The sequence below is a fragment of the Solenopsis invicta genome, chromosome 11 (assembly GCF_016802725.1).
Source record: "Solenopsis invicta isolate M01_SB chromosome 11, UNIL_Sinv_3.0, whole genome shotgun sequence".
NCBI classification, from domain to species: domain Eukaryota; kingdom Metazoa; phylum Arthropoda; class Insecta; order Hymenoptera; family Formicidae; genus Solenopsis; species Solenopsis invicta.
The window spans coordinates 1,102,562-1,118,624 of NC_052674.1; the positions used below are offsets into that span (position 1 = coordinate 1,102,562).

The 16,063-nt window shown below is 33.2% G+C and overlaps 1 protein-coding gene and 1 non-coding gene across 4 annotated transcripts; both read right to left on the reverse strand.

Moving 5' to 3' along the window:
* Nucleotides 1–32: 32 nt before the first annotated feature.
* LOC105197726 (segment polarity protein dishevelled homolog DVL-3) lies at nucleotides 33–9,692 on the reverse strand. Of its 3 annotated transcripts, XM_039455190.1 has the most exons (11): nucleotides 9,178–9,691; nucleotides 7,951–8,020; nucleotides 7,473–7,725; nucleotides 7,055–7,237; nucleotides 6,714–6,924; nucleotides 6,093–6,221; nucleotides 5,789–6,003; nucleotides 4,967–5,458; nucleotides 4,626–4,874; nucleotides 1,334–1,402; nucleotides 33–924 (listed from the first exon to the last, which is right to left on the reverse strand). In XM_039455190.1, exons 1-11 carry the CDS (start codon nucleotides 9,336–9,338, stop codon nucleotides 884–886), a joined length of 2,073 nt encoding a protein of 690 aa, XP_039311124.1. In that variant the 5' UTR covers nucleotides 9,339–9,691; the 3' UTR covers nucleotides 33–883. The 3 variants fall into 3 exon arrangements, with proteins under 3 accessions (XP_039311124.1, XP_039311125.1, XP_039311127.1); XM_039455191.1 differs by lacking the exon at nucleotides 1,334–1,402 and having other exon boundaries at nucleotides 9,178–9,692; XM_039455193.1 differs by lacking the exon at nucleotides 33–924 and having other exon boundaries at nucleotides 1,221–3,198; nucleotides 9,178–9,692.
* An 853-nt stretch (nucleotides 9,693–10,545) lies between these two features.
* Nucleotides 10,546–15,171, reverse strand: LOC105197711. The gene is made up of 5 exons (XR_005575910.1): nucleotides 14,906–15,171; nucleotides 11,468–11,562; nucleotides 10,988–11,148; nucleotides 10,839–10,946; nucleotides 10,546–10,747 (listed from the first exon to the last, which is right to left on the reverse strand). It is a non-coding gene; the product is annotated as a dolichyl-phosphate beta-glucosyltransferase ALG5E (transcript).
* Nucleotides 15,172–16,063: the final 892 nt, after the last annotated feature.

Below are 16,063 nucleotides of genomic sequence, written 5' to 3' on the forward strand. Positions count from 1 at the left end.
ATACAAAATATTTTCATCAATCACAAAAACAATTTCATTTGTACAATTTTATTTACACATTTATTGATAATGGTTTAATATTGATCTGGTATTGAAATTTAAGAGAAAAGAAAAGCACATCAATTCCGAAATGTTATCTCGGTTATAATACTATAAGATATGATGTATGAATAAGTTATATAAGTTAAATAGACCTTTTTTTGGGGCCTGAATAAACAAAGTGTTTTTCTAAAGGATTTTTGGTCGCTGAAAAATTAATCAAAATTGGCTATCACTGGCTATCACGTTACAATTTTGAGAAAAATCGCGAAAATATTTTTTTAGATGTTACAATATTCACAGTGTCTACTTATCCCTGTTTTAATAATAGCATACACTTTTTTTTAATTAATATATATACGATCTTTTCGTAAGTTTTTTTTCGTTATTTTTTAATTATATTCTTTTTTCTTCTTTCACTCTATCTTCTCGATTTTCTCATATAGAAAATTGTAAGCAATTTAAAAAGTCGGAGAATTATATACTATGTGGGTATAACATTATCAAACAAATTTAATTACCACGATGGCCATTTATGGCCATAATTTTATTATATATAGCCGTTTATATATATATATATATATATATATATATATATAATAATTATAATTACGAGAGTTTTAATATTCTTTACTTTCTATGATATTTTATCAAAATTGGCCTATTAAATATATATATATATATATATATATATATATATATATATATGTATGTGTGTATATATATATAAATATACGTTTCGCGTGTGCTACTTCCATTCGACTAACGAAAAGTCAATGGAAATATACCTTGACCACTCCGATTGGTCGCGTTATCATCGGTACGTATACTTTAACAACGATCTTCACTTGTGCAAAAACTGGTACTCCAAAATGTCTTCCTCATCTGCAAAGGAAAAATCACTTTATATTGTTATGGGAAAAAAAAATCACAAAAACGCAACACACTTGTGTGGTTGTCTATAAAATTTGTCACGCACGCGCGCGTGTATATGCATACACATGGCAGTTGCAAACTGTATTTATCAAGTGCAAAAGGCATTCCAAATTGAAACTGTATTTAATCATTATACAATGAAAAAGTGATCTGCTATTTATAACCAGCTTATCACATTATTATTCCTAATTAAATACATATAAGCGTATGGAAGGTATAAAAATGTAATTGGATATATACATCAATCGATTTCACTGATATAAATTTTGAACGTAAAAAATACAATACAGTTAGTACTAGAGAAAAGTATAATGAATATGATGCATCGAGTGTTGTCATAAAATTAAGATAGACTCACAGATATCGTCTCTGCTGTTGTTGTCCAAATCACTAGTTTGTGTATGACTCTCCTCGTGCATACGCCGCCCTGCGTCATTCGTCAGCGCAGCACAAGGCACAAAAATGACTCGATTATATATCTGAGGTGTGGTGCACTATACCATCGATATAATATTCAAAAATCCAAGTTTTCTACTCTTTAGAACAGCAAGACGATATAAACAGAAAAAGTGGAAAACTTTATCAAATCGGAAGATTTTAACACAAGATAAATGAACATTTTAGCAATAATTAAACAGAACTGTCGCTATGTTGCAATTGATATGTTGTTAATTGCTATAACTGGCATAGACGTTTTCCAAAAACATAATAAAATGTAATTATAAAAACACGATTTGTAAAATCTATTGCACTACCTGGCTGCAACATAAGTTGGATGTGGGATTATATATATTATATAATATATATGTATGTATATTATATAACATGCCGATATATCACCTGCATTTGTTTATGTAAATATTGGCGTACATTAAAACTTGGTAAATTCATATCAATATAAATCAAAGTCGAACATCTCGTATGCAATTTTTCACGAAACGCTTACAACAAAATGAACAAAAATTCGTTTATTAAAAAGTAGAGATATACCAATCAATTTTGTCGAGTGATGTTATACTTATTCTCTATTTATAAAATTACTTTTAGTCAATACAATCGCTTACGCAAATTATATGATATTAAAAGTATATATTTTCTATTTCAGTTGGAAAAATTGCATGACGTTTACATTGCAAATATAGCTTCACGACGAGCAACAAAATACGAAAGACTTGACGTAACGAAAGCAAAAAAAAAAAAAAAAAAAACCAATCTTTTCACCGATATAATCATTTATTTCTACATCATAAACATTTTTATAGACTTTGAATATATTCGAATATATGCGTATTGATATAAATATACGTGAAGCTATATTTATTAGTTGTTACTTGATACTATATCGTCGCACAATGAAACGTTGAACGCACAGCGACTATTATTCGCGTTCGTTCTCTCATTCTATACGAGTAATCGTACAGTGTGCGCGCAACGCGATTAAAATTAAAGACGTAATATCTCGCTATTATTAGCGATATACTAGAAAAGAAAAAGAAGAATAGCTTATTCTATGGGTTCAAAGTTCAGTTTTGTGCACGACGATAGTAACGTAAACTTTGTAATTCTTGTTATCGTAGCATCGAATTGAATATAGAAAAAAAATTTCTTTCCGTAACAAAATGCGGTAAATAAAGTCGATATAATGTAATGGCAAGGCATAAATAGAAAAAAAAAACGCACTAAATTGATATTATACGATATAACACACTTAAAAAACTTAAATAAAACATGTATGAAAACTATGTACTACTAATTATAAAATATGTGCGTGAGACAATGACGATAAACATAATCTAAGAAGATTATAAGCTTGCACAAGCGTCAATATAAATTATAAATCTCGTAGTTTTCTATACTTGTAACACTGATAAGATGGCACATTTAATATGAGCGTAATTTGTATATATGTACATTTCACTGAATTCCAATACAATGTATCGCAATGTATCGTAACATAATTGTAAAAAGAACTTTTTCGATATAGGTAATATTATAGCTTTACATAATATAAAAGTCATGCGCATAAAAATATTTCTAACGAGTCGATAATTACGAACGAGGTGAAACAATGATTTCCACGCAAACATTTTTTTTTAAACAAACGTTATACTATACAAGGATACTGAGATACTCGTAAATAATAATGGAAATGACTGAATTATTAGATAGAAACAATATCCTCTCGATTCTAAAGAAATAGCTGTCCCATTGTCGTAGACAATCCTAAAACGCAATCAATTAAATGATATTAATAGATATACATATCTTTCTATTATACAAGTATAACATACAAATTACATGCATGTGCAGAGAAGAATTTTTACAAATCCTAACAATTTATTTTCAGGTATTTTGAGGTAAATTGTGTTATTTACATGTTCATTTTTGTGCTTTATGCCTTGTGCGATTGTGCTGCTATGAAGTAACGATTATTATATATAGTTACACTTGCAATGAAGCGTGCACGTATTGTTTACAATAACAAAATATCATATGGTAAAAGACTTATTACACCAATTACATATCTTTGCAAAACTATAGAATACAGAAAATGGATTATCAAAAATGTTTTAAAATACAAGACATACGTCATGCAGAAAGACAACGGTAAACATTCTGTCATTATTTGAGACGCTTTACTTTGACATTACACGTATTCTCATTCCGGTTTCTCTCGAGTACAAGTTTATTCATATTAATATATCAATCAACGTCATTACATTATCATATCATATGCATACATACATGGGTGTGGGTGTGTGTGTACACACGTATGTATATATCAAAAATTTTTCTTAATATTTCCAATGTATTATGTATAAAAAATTGTTCGTATTTTAAATTATAAGTATTAGAAATGTTTATTTACTAATAACGTCAAAGAGAGAAAAAAGGAAACGAAAAATGCCAATTTTACACACACAAGACATCACGCAAGGGAACAAATAAGTAACAGATCCATATGTAAATTCTGCAATTGTAGAATAAAAAGCATTTGTCTTGTGCATTTACTCAAATCGAATTTGTAGCATAACTGTTTTAAATCCCATATTAGTGTGAAAATACCGCTCTATTATATGCAAAATACACACTATCTCACAACTTAATAAAATTTTGTAAAATACCGTTATGCAAGATGCAAACGGAATAAAATGCAAGTGACAATGTATAAAAGATTTGTACAAATAAATAGAAAAATGTTTTGGCTTTATCCAAATCTATATGTGCCAAGTAAAATTAGTGAATAAATACTTTGAACATTAGAGGAGAAAAGCGATAGCAACCATGCATTAATTTTCGGAGTGCATGATAATTACTAGGTTTATCTCAGAATACGGAAATAGAGATAGAAGTATTGAAAAAATCCGAGTTAATCTAAGAAAAACAAAAACAAAAAAAAAAAAAGAAAAAAGGAGAAGATTCAGACGTTATCAGCGTATCACTTTTATCAGCGTTAATCTTTACTTTGCAAGCACAGAATGACACGTGCTCAAGTAAAACTATTCAAAATATTCATCCACAATGTGTTGAGCTTTATATTCTGCATTACATGTATATCTAGTTCTTTTTCTCTATTTACAACATCTACATAACATCGACAAAAAATTCACAAGGATTTCCCATCGCAATGCGAAATGACTGTCTACTACCAGATAAGTCTTGCTGATTCTGCTGATTCCCCGATCCTGTCCCCGTTTGAACAGATTGTTCAGAACCACTGGAACGACTACGGCTTCCGTTAGATCTCTTTCCGTTCGATCCGTTGCCGTTGCCGGAAGTTTTATTTGGCATCGATGGCACCGCAGGATTATGCAGCTCCGATTCGGATGCCGAAGAACATGATTTCAGATCGTGAATAGGTTCTTTGCAAATACGTTCGCTACCCGCACTGCTACCACCTGTTAATGTCAATATATATGTGTAAAATAAATATATTTACGTGCACGAGAAAAGAATCGCTTCGATTCGAAATAACGATCGTCAACTTTACCCGAACCGCTGTGCACACTTTCTTCTCGATGATAGCCGTACACGGTGGGCTCATTTGTAAAATTAAACGGCATGGGACTGTAACCCGTTGCCGAGTGTGGTGCGTATGTTCCCGAATAAGGCATATCCCAAGCGCTTGGTGGCGGCAACGGGCTAACTGTATCGTTATCCAGTTTCATATTACTCATGGCTGAACACAGATCACCAAATATATAATAACATTGTTCGGAAAATGTTATTTTGTTCACTGTATGTCGAATGTAGCCAGCTTTCAGCATGAGTGACGCATATTTCCTGGCATCACGTCGATCGAGAAATCCTTCCACGTGCGTGTTCAACCAGTCGACGACATCCGCGCCAATAAATGCATTTGGAATAGTAATTTTGAGCCACATTCGATCGCGTATCTCTAAGCCAGAGTCAGTTCGAGCCATCGCTCGTACTATCGTCGGCATGTCTGTCTGAATAGTCAAGTGAAGCTCTTCCAAGGGTCCTAAAGCGCCAAATATTTCAAACAATTTTAATATAAAAAAAAGTCTAACGTCATCACACTATCAGTTTATATACCTCGCTTATTCGGATTCATATTTTCAAAGTTGAAAGTGACAAAAGATGAAAGTATTTTCAAAGGATCTAGACATTACAGATATAGCACATGTATTAATTTTATCTCATTTGATTTGAAATGGACTTTATTCCGCGATTAAAATTTTATTGGACTCGACAATCAGTCGCAAAGACATTCAATGTAAGGGAAAATTTACTTTTAATTAATTCGATATATCGATACGTATTAAATTTCTCACGTTGCAATGTAACTTACGTTCAGTATCTGGCAGTGTGCTCGCAAGACTGCTCGAAGTCGAAGTTAATGTTGTGGCACTTGGTGGACGAGGCGGAAAACCTTCGCCTCGTATAGCGGCCGTGTGCGCTACCCATGCACCAGGATCTATGGGACGTACCGGCTCTGTACGAGGTATCGTAAAATAACCTTTTGGATTTGGGTCCCAACATTTCGCAACGACAAGTTTTATTGGTCTGGAAAAAGGCAACGAGACATCGCACAACAATCTAATCTTATCCTAATGTCGTATTTCTCGTAGACTCATATCAATGAATAGTCTTACCCTGGTTTTTGCACTACCTCGCGCAACACTCTCACCGCTTCGTCATTTGACATATTTTCGAAATTAATGTCATTGACTTGAAGAATCATGTCACCAGGTTCTATTCGACCATCTAAAGCAACCGCTCCCCTATTTCAGGTAAGTCGTGGTATATTAAACAGTAGAGCATCATAACTGGTAGATTGCGTTCCGTTATACACTGTTAGTACTGAAAATCTATAGTTAACGTTACGTAATACTATAGATTGCCAGTGAATCTCGGAACGCAAGACGCACGCAAAGTGTCATATTACACACGATTTGACGCACAAAAAACTTTGGACCGTACAAATTTTAACTAGAAATAAACGAAACTATAGAAAAATACAGAATCAGCTCTGTCCCCACGTAGTTTAGTACAGAGAACATTGATATTTTCAATCATTATTGCAAAAATTCGTTTACACTTTACATTCAAATTTTGTCGCAACAGTTTAATAAAGATTTACATTTCTACGTTCTTCAAAGTTGCCAATAAGAAGAAACAAAAAAATTCTCAGTCTCGAAAAATTGATAAAGAAAAGTGTGCTTGCTAATGCAAGTAAAAGAATATTTATACATACACAAACACACAATACTGACCCTTTCATTATTGAACCGACATATATTCCACCATCCCCACCTTTGTTGCTTTGACCGACAATACTAATGCCAAGAAAATTAACAGTATCCATATTTAGCGAAACAGTTATAATATTTAAAGACATTGTACTGTCGGTAATACTACTAAATGATGACGTTCGAGACATAGGTGGTAGTCTGTGTCGTCGTCTTCTTTGCGGTCGACGTCGATCTGTAACAGAATTCACGTATTGGACACATATCCGATTAAAAGGAGACATTCGTTCGTGGTTTATAAAAAATTCTGCTTAAAAAAAAACTTTCGTTCTTAAAAGAATATCTTCGCGTAATTATTTTCTTACCGAGAGTGCCCCTGTCGACCGTGCTACTCATATTGGTGTGTCGACCCGTTGTCGATGTAATGCGACTACTCGCATCGTCATCAGATTCTAAAAACGTTGTCGTTTCCAAATCTGAACTCAAAATGGAAGCAGTTTCATATCCATGTCCAGAACGATGCTTCGAATGACCATTTATCCGGAGTCCTATAAAATGCATTTCAAAAATTAAGAGATTACTATTTCTCGATATACCATTATACATCTTTTTTTCATATACATATTCTAATTATTTGAAAAAATATTTTTCACACAAATATATTTTACAAGAATGGAAAAAATGTAAAGTTACAAATTAACATTCAATAAAAATATTATATATATACATACATACATACATACATACACACACACACACACACACACACACACACCAGCTTACCATTATATTTATTGTATTTTTCATACTTTTCCGAATGATGCCTCGAGCTTTTATGTAAATGATGACCTTGTCGACTACTTATAATACTTTCCGTTTCCGTCAACGTATCATCGTGAGAAAGTGGAGCGTTTCCTCTATTACCATGTCCAGGGGTCGCATGATCTACGCGGTCATGTTTCGCTTCGCTATGTGCCATAGAGTCTGTACATTGAGACGCACCGTCCGAGACGTTGCTACCTTCGGCGGATACCAACTGTCATAGATACGAGTCATTTCATTAAATGATATTTCTTTTTCCCTTCAGCAAACTTACAGAGATTATTCCGTCGTAATATACATTCAAATACACGCACATTTATTATATGTTACAATTACATTAGACTCATATAAAAGTGGAAACATGGCATTTTCGTAATAAACAACAATAATTTAAAGAGTATCTTATCTATTGAAGAAAGTATTTTATTTTAAATCTTACCCAAGAGACAACTCGACCATTGAAGCATGGCAGATGAGCATCGTCATCTACTATTTCCTCTTTTACCACGCTAATAGAGAAGAAAAGGTGTACGCTTAGTACAAGTATAAATATTAAAACTAAAACTTGTATCAGACTATAAATTAGAAATCAAAGATTATTTCAAGGACATTAGAGATTAAAATTTAATAAAATGAGAAAACAAATTAAAATTACCTAATTAATTAAATTTTAATATTCAATTTATAATCTCCAATGCATATAGTCAGATATATTATAGATTAAATGACTGTCTCTCAATCACAATTAAAGATTAACAAACGTATAATAAAATTTTTTTAAAAATAAATTTGTTTTCACACATACATTTCTTACTATTTAAAAGCATATTTTTAGTATTAGTTACACACACACACACATACACACACACACACACACACACACACACACACACACACACACACACACACACACACACACACACGAGAGAAGAATTATTAGAAGAAAATTTCACAAAATAATAGAAACGATAGTACACTTTTGATAGTTCAAGAGGTTGGTCCATTGTTTCACAGCAAGAAAGATACAAATCTAATAGAATTTTTTCCCACAGTTGCCAATTTAAAGCATATAAAAATGCAAAAAATATACTTACAAAAAAATATGAATATATTTATGTATGCGTAGAGTAAAGCCCTGCGCATAATAGAAGCATATTAAATACAAGGAATAAGAATTAAAAAATTTTAGAATCAGTTTCCTTCACGAGCATTACAAATATTTAGATTTTACAACGTAATGCACAATGGATACAAATAAAGTGCGACACATAAATGTGTTGTACAAGACAGAACATATTTTATTATTTATCTACAGTATTTTTTGGAGAAAATTGATTTTAAAATTTCAATTTCTTTTCCTGATATCTAATATTTTCACACTGTGCGCAGAGTGTCTTGGACTTTTTATATCTATTGATTAATATATGTATGTACACATATGCATACACATACATATACAAAAACGTGATGACAAGTAACGTAAATTGTAATAATAATTTACAGAGATAGAATTGCAATTTACATCGATGAAATAAAATGTAACACAACATACCGCGATACATCGGTTATGATATAGAGAAAACGAAGGTTGACAGTAGTGCTTCGTAAAAAAAAACGAAAGAAATGATTCGATAGCAAAACGCGTATACGTCGCGTTGACATTTACCCAAAGTCATCATCCATTGACTTGAAGAAATACTTGTAATTCGGCCGATTTAAAACGTTCTTGAAATCGGCCAGGGTCACTCTTTCCGGTGATATATTGAGCTTCACCAAATACGGCGTCTCCTCGTCGTCCATGTGATAAATAATCTTTGTCTCTTCCATCTCGTCGGAGTACGCTCGAAACGAAATTTAACCGCGATGTAAAAACGATACGCGACCACACAAATTCTATTGACTTGGATATTTTCTCAAACCAATATGGCGCATGGGAGATCGAGCCAAAGCCCTAGTGTACAAAAAGATCGCATATTCACTAGCTGGTGATACGCTCGCGGATCTCGTCGATAAGGACGTAGTCACGCGGCGTCACTCCGCGCGCGAAAGGTCACTGGCATTATCCGTTGAACCTTCGTAAAAGATATATCCGTAATAATCCAAGTGACAAATTAAACGTCAACATCGCCGTCAGCGTTGCGCGTTCACGTTCACTCCTACGAGCATATACTCTACGACTTATATAGATAGTAGCATAGGCATTGGGCACTGGGCAGCATGGCATGGTGTGTATGTACATACATACGAAGGCAAGGGTATGCTTTTCAACGCTCTTGCGCATATTTCCGAAAGCGCCAATCAGGAATTTAAACCTGTTCTTTTCAGCTCTGAACTGATTGCACTGGTTCAGAGTTTATCTTTCTTCTTTTAACGTGAAGAGAAAAAGATAAATTGTGAACTAGTGCAGTCAGTTTAGCTAAAGAGAACAGGCCTTTTGTCAAAGCTACGTCACACTAAGCGGCAATCTTACACAGCGATTCTGTAGTGGTTTTACATATGAAAGCATTTTCAGCAAACATTTTGACTATTTATGAGAAAAAAGTTATATTTTGTAAATATATAAAATAAAAATATAAGGTATTTATGCAGAACACTTCCACCACCTCTGATTTTGATGAAATTATAGGCTCATTCGACGCGAAGTCAAATGAAAATAGCGTCTCACGAGGTCTACATGCAATTTTAAATAATGCACCTATCGAAGCTTCTACACAATCCGCGATGCCTTTATCATGTATACTATGTTGCGTAATTAAATTGTGAGGTATAAAGCATCGCAAATTATCTTATTTATTCGACAATCTACTTTTATTTTTATCAAATTTACTTTTCATAATAACAATTAGTTTTTCCTCAGTCTCTTTAACTAGCTAAGTTATCTCGGTGGGATTGACAACTCGCAAGGTAGGAATATCAGTTTAATTCCGCAGAGCGGAATAAACGACAGATTCGATCGATGCTTGCTCAAGTTTCCTGGGAACGTAATGACAAGGAGGATGTAAATAGGAGTAACTCTATTAGAACTATCGGAGAATTATTAAATATAAAACGTTAAATATTTAATTAAACGTGAACAATTAAGTACAATCTAACATAATATCAGAATCTTTATTCTTTTTTAATTTACATCCTAGAACAATTATCAGACTTTCATCCAACTTTTTTACATCATTAAACTTGGTAGCACCATCTGCATCTGCAAATAATAAGGCGCTGCCTCTTGCATTCAGCATACCCTTGAAAAAATAAAGAAATATTTCTAAATTATATTACAATCTAAAATTGACTTGATAACAAAAGCTTCTCAGTTCCATTAAAATTACTAACCAGTCTTACAGCATTTCTCTTCCCTTTATTTTTCTTAAGGTTTAGTACTATTAGGCCTGGTTGTTCCACCTTTTGGTAAGTATCAGGTAATTTAACTGTTAGGTAAACCTATGCATTTACCTAACAGTTAAATTACCTGATACTTATCAAAAGGTGGAACAACCAGGCCTTAGAGAGTGTTGTATTTTGACGAGTAACGATGAGCCAAATCTTTTATTTGTACTGCCATCACTGACTATTAGTTCATAAGTTAATCCAGACTTGCTGCATTCTTCCAAATACTCCAGACATTCATTGAGCATTGGTGGCACTGTTAAATAAAAATATGTAAATAATATAGAAATAATGTTTAGAGATAATGTGTGTGTGTGTGTGTGTGTGTGTGTGTGTGTGTGTGTGTGTGCGTGCGTGCGTGCGTTCGAGAGAGAGAGAGAGAGAGAGAGAGAGAGAGAGAGAGAGAGAGAGAGAGAGGGAGGGAGAGAGAGGGAGGGAGAGAGAGAGAGAGAGGGAGAGAGAGAGAGGGGGAGGGAGAGAGAGAGAGAGAGAGAGAGAGAGAGAGAGAGAGAGAGAGAGAGAGAGAGAGAGAGAGAGAGAGAGAGAGAGAGAGAGAGGGGGGGGGTATCACGTACGTCTTTGCCCTTCATTGTAAGCAGGTACAATAACACTGAGGTGTAAGCTCTAAGAATCGTGTAACGAAGGGAATGCCTTCTTACTTTTTATTTGACTGTTAAAAAAGAACTTGTTACTTTCATCCCTTAAGATTTTGAGATATTGTTCGCTTATCATATATATTACAAAAAACTAAAACAAATACATACATTTTGGTAAAAAATACTAAATACAATAAGATAGTAAGATAGATAAAAATAATTATGACTGTATTTTATGATCGTATGAAATAAAATTGCATAATAAAATTATTCTCTAATTTGTTCTATATAAATAATAATAACATTTTTTAATAATGTAAGTGTAAGATAATCTTACCAAAATTACAGTGAGAATCAGCCAGCGATACACAATAGTATAGCAGATATTCTTCTTCTTCTTTTTAAATTGGCACCCGTCCCCAGTGAATTTAGGGCAGGGACGATTTGGCCATTGCAGAAAGTTGTATGGGGAACAAAAGGCTTAAATAGGAATACAGGATATGATTGCACAAAAAGTAAGGAGGATTGCGTCAGCAATCCTAACCGCGCTTTTTCACTTTATTACAAACACGCTTACTGGTACACGGTCAACCAGCGACCTCCATATAGCAGATATTCTAGTGATAACATTTTAATAAAAACCGCGGAGAATACTTAATAGTTAGGAAACGAAATGTGAAAAATATTTCACGTATCTATTAGCCTTTTATTCCGGTAGCATGCGTCACCTGAAAACTTATGTCAGAGAGGTTTCTCTCTTACAATGGTTGCGTTCAGCAAACTCAAAATATTGGGATATTCTTTTAGATCATCCAATCAGACTTTCAGATTTAGAAGAACCAATAACAGCGAGCGCTCACTCAACTGTTAAGCCGCTGAATACGTCCATTGGGTGCGTTAATGATCTAGTTTACATTAGAGTCATTGAACTATACTCTAACTGAAATGGGCACTAGCCGTCAGGAGGTCAATCATGTAATTTCATGTGGAACTTTTCACGTTTCACTTTTCACTTTTCATTTTTTCATTTTTCACTCATAGAGAGTTCACGTGAATCTTTTTACGCACAGCAATTATGGCTGCGGTTCACTTGACGCTACAAATGCTTCTTCGAAGCGTTTGATTAACCAATCGGAACAATGAATTTTACAAATTGACCAATCGAAAAATATTTAGAAGCATTTGTAGCGTCAAGTGGACCGTAGCCTATATATGGATAAAGCGCGGAAGTTTAGGTTGCGTTCCAAAATTCAGCCTTTAGAGGCTCGAATCTGTCATCGCTATTAAACGGTCGTGAAAAAGGTTTCTACCTGTTTTTATAGTACAACTTTTACTGTAAAAATTTAATTATATAAAAAAAGAAATTGTAGAAAAATATATTCATAACTAAATAGCAATATTTCTTAGTTATATTGCATAAATTTAATTTACAAATATAATATATATTACATTTATTTTTGATGATCCATATATTGTAACAACTATTTTATTATGTAGTAATCTAATTCTCAAAATTACATTGTAATTTAATTCAAACATTGTTTTTCAAAATTAATTTTAATTTAGTTTTTTATGTATGCAAATTTTAAAGTAAATTAATTTTATTAGTCATTACATTTAACTTTGTTTAATTAAAAAATATTAAATAATTTAGAATACGGACCTTGATCAAAACTGAATTCTCCGCTCACACATGTATTTTCCAAATTTATAAGTTATAAACATTTACATGATTGATTAATATTCTATTTCACAAGACGCACCTTTCTTATATCATTGTGTATCAAAACGCGTTAAAGTATATTTTTATCTAAATTTGCATTTGATGAAGCCTCATTCTATATAATTATCAAAATATCAATTTGTCAAATATAAATATCAAATTATATCACAAAAGCATTATTTTTATTTATGTATGTACATTACCTTATCCTATCAACGCAATGCAATACCAAAAAGGTTAACCTCTTCAATAATACCTCTTCAAACGCTTCAAACTGTTACCACACTTTTATTTTTATTTCAAAATACATACAATTTATTAATTCCCTAAATTTTCACCTTTTTGCCATCACGACTGATGGCGAAAAAGTTCATATTTCCGCTCATGAGTGAGTTAAGCCCGTGGGTGTTTACGATAACTAATCGGATCTCGGATTGGATTGAACAATGATACTCAACGTAGGTACAGTCGTGAGCTAAAAGGTTGCAACACATTTTCGGCTGTGTTCCGTTTTTACTGGCAGTACTGAAAATTTATAGTTCATGTCACCTATACTATACATTTTCAGTACTGGCAGTTAATATCGGAACACAGCCTTCGTCGATGGTTAGATGGTTTGATGTTTAATTGGTTGGATCCACAGGTAAGAACCAATAATGTTCGCCGTTCGATGAGCAAGTCTACATTCCAAAAACAATCAAAGAAATGTGTTGCAACCTTTTAGCTCACGACTATACAGAAAATTTCCCTAGGCTAATCGGATTGACGATCGCTGTCTCAAATGTAATCCGATTGATGACGAAAACGTGAAGACATAGAAACATGCTTGAAAAGTAAGTCTATTTTTAAAAAATAATAACACAAAAAATCAGAAATAAAGTTAAAAAGAATGATTTGAATTTAGATTTATTGTCTAATATTTTTTGTCTAAAACTGAATTTTGTTTAAATTTCTGTTTGTAAAAATTAATTAATCAATTCTAAAGTTTGTGGTTATATCGGAAACAAATCAAAATTAATAAAACAATTATTAATTGTTAGGTACAAATTAAAGCATATAATATTTCAAGCATACGAGGTGTGTTAAAAAAATACCGGGAATTTTTGTTTTTTGAAAAAAATATTTATTTATTCGTCTACATTAATGTTGTCGCCTTCAAAATAGTCACCATTAGATATTATACACTTATGCCAGCGCTTCTTCCAATCCCCGAAACACTTCTCAAACTCGATCTTTGGGATAGCCTTTAGCTCTTTCAGCGATGCGCTTTTAATGTCATCTATGCTTGTAAGGGCCACTTTCACCAACGCCGATTAACTTAATCACTGATTAGTCTATCGGAATGGACCAATCGCATTTGTCGTTTTTACTTAACGACAAATACGATTGGTCAATTCCGATAGACTAATCAGCGATTAAGTTAATCGGCGTTGGTGAAAGTGGCTCTAAAACGACGGCCCTTTAAGGTTCTCTTTATTTTTGGAAATAGGAAAAAGTCACACGGAGCCATGTCTGGCGAATATGGAGGCTGGGGCATCATTACAGTATTGTTTTTGGTCAAAAATTCACGAACAAGCAATGAAGTGTAAGCAGGTGCATTATCGTGGTGCAAAAGCCATGAATTGTTTTTCCATAAATTCGAACGTTTTTTTTGGATCGCTTCACGTAAACGGCGTTGAACTTGTAGGTAGTACTCCTTATTGATCGTTTGACCTCGTAGCAAGAATTCATGATGCACTATGCCATTAAAATCGAAGAACACAGTGAGCATAACCTTCACGTTCAACCGCACTTGTCGAGCCTTTTTCGGTCTTGGCGAGCCAGAATGTCTCCACTGGGACGATTGAGCCTTAGTTTCGACGTCATATCCGTAAACCCATGTTTCGTCACCTGTTATAACACGTTTCAGTAATTGTGCATCGTCGTTGACTTCGTTTAATGACCCCTGAGCAACTTCCATTCGCTGCTGTTTTTGTTCAAAATTCAACAACTTTGGAACAAATTTTGCTGCCACGCGTTTCATACCCAAAACATTCGAAAAAATGTCATGGCATGAGCCAATTGATATGCCAACATCATCAGAGACTTCTCTGATTGTGATTCGGCGATTGTTCATAACCATTTCTTTCACTTTTTCGACGTTTTCATCGGTTCTTGATGTGCTGCGGCGTCCTTGGCGTTCGTCATCTTCAACGTCTTCACGGCCATCTTGGAAACGATTATACCACTCTTGTTTTACTCATAACAGACTCACCATAGGCCTTTGTTAACATTTCACACACTTTGTTACACTTTATGTTATTTTTTACGCAAAATTTGATACAAATTCTTTGATCCATTTTTTTTCAGAAACGAAAATCGCCGAGCTCATAAAAACATGTGTAACCTTAGCGGCTGCCACAGACAAAGTAAACAATGAATACAGCTCAACATTTCAGCATACTTCAGGGGCATGTATACCAACATAAACAAAAAAAAATTTAACTGTCGGACTCTCCAAACCCGTGAAATTTAAAAATTCTCGTTACTTTTTGAACACACCTCGTATCATATATAATTTCTGTTTATTATAAATTTAGTAAAAATAACTTTGAAATCACTTAACTATACTACACATTAATCAATATTATTTTATATGTTAAAAATCAATAATGTCTCTGAAAATGTTTTTTTTATTTTTTTCCAGATCGTAGATAAACTTCAACTCCAAGAATAAATAAAAATTACTGGAAAATGTATTTACATGAAAAGGACATTATTGAACAACATCAATTTGTGCTAACTTAAAATTTGTAAAATCTGCTATTTTTTGTTAGTTGTTCATTAGAGAGTAATAATATAAGAACATAATA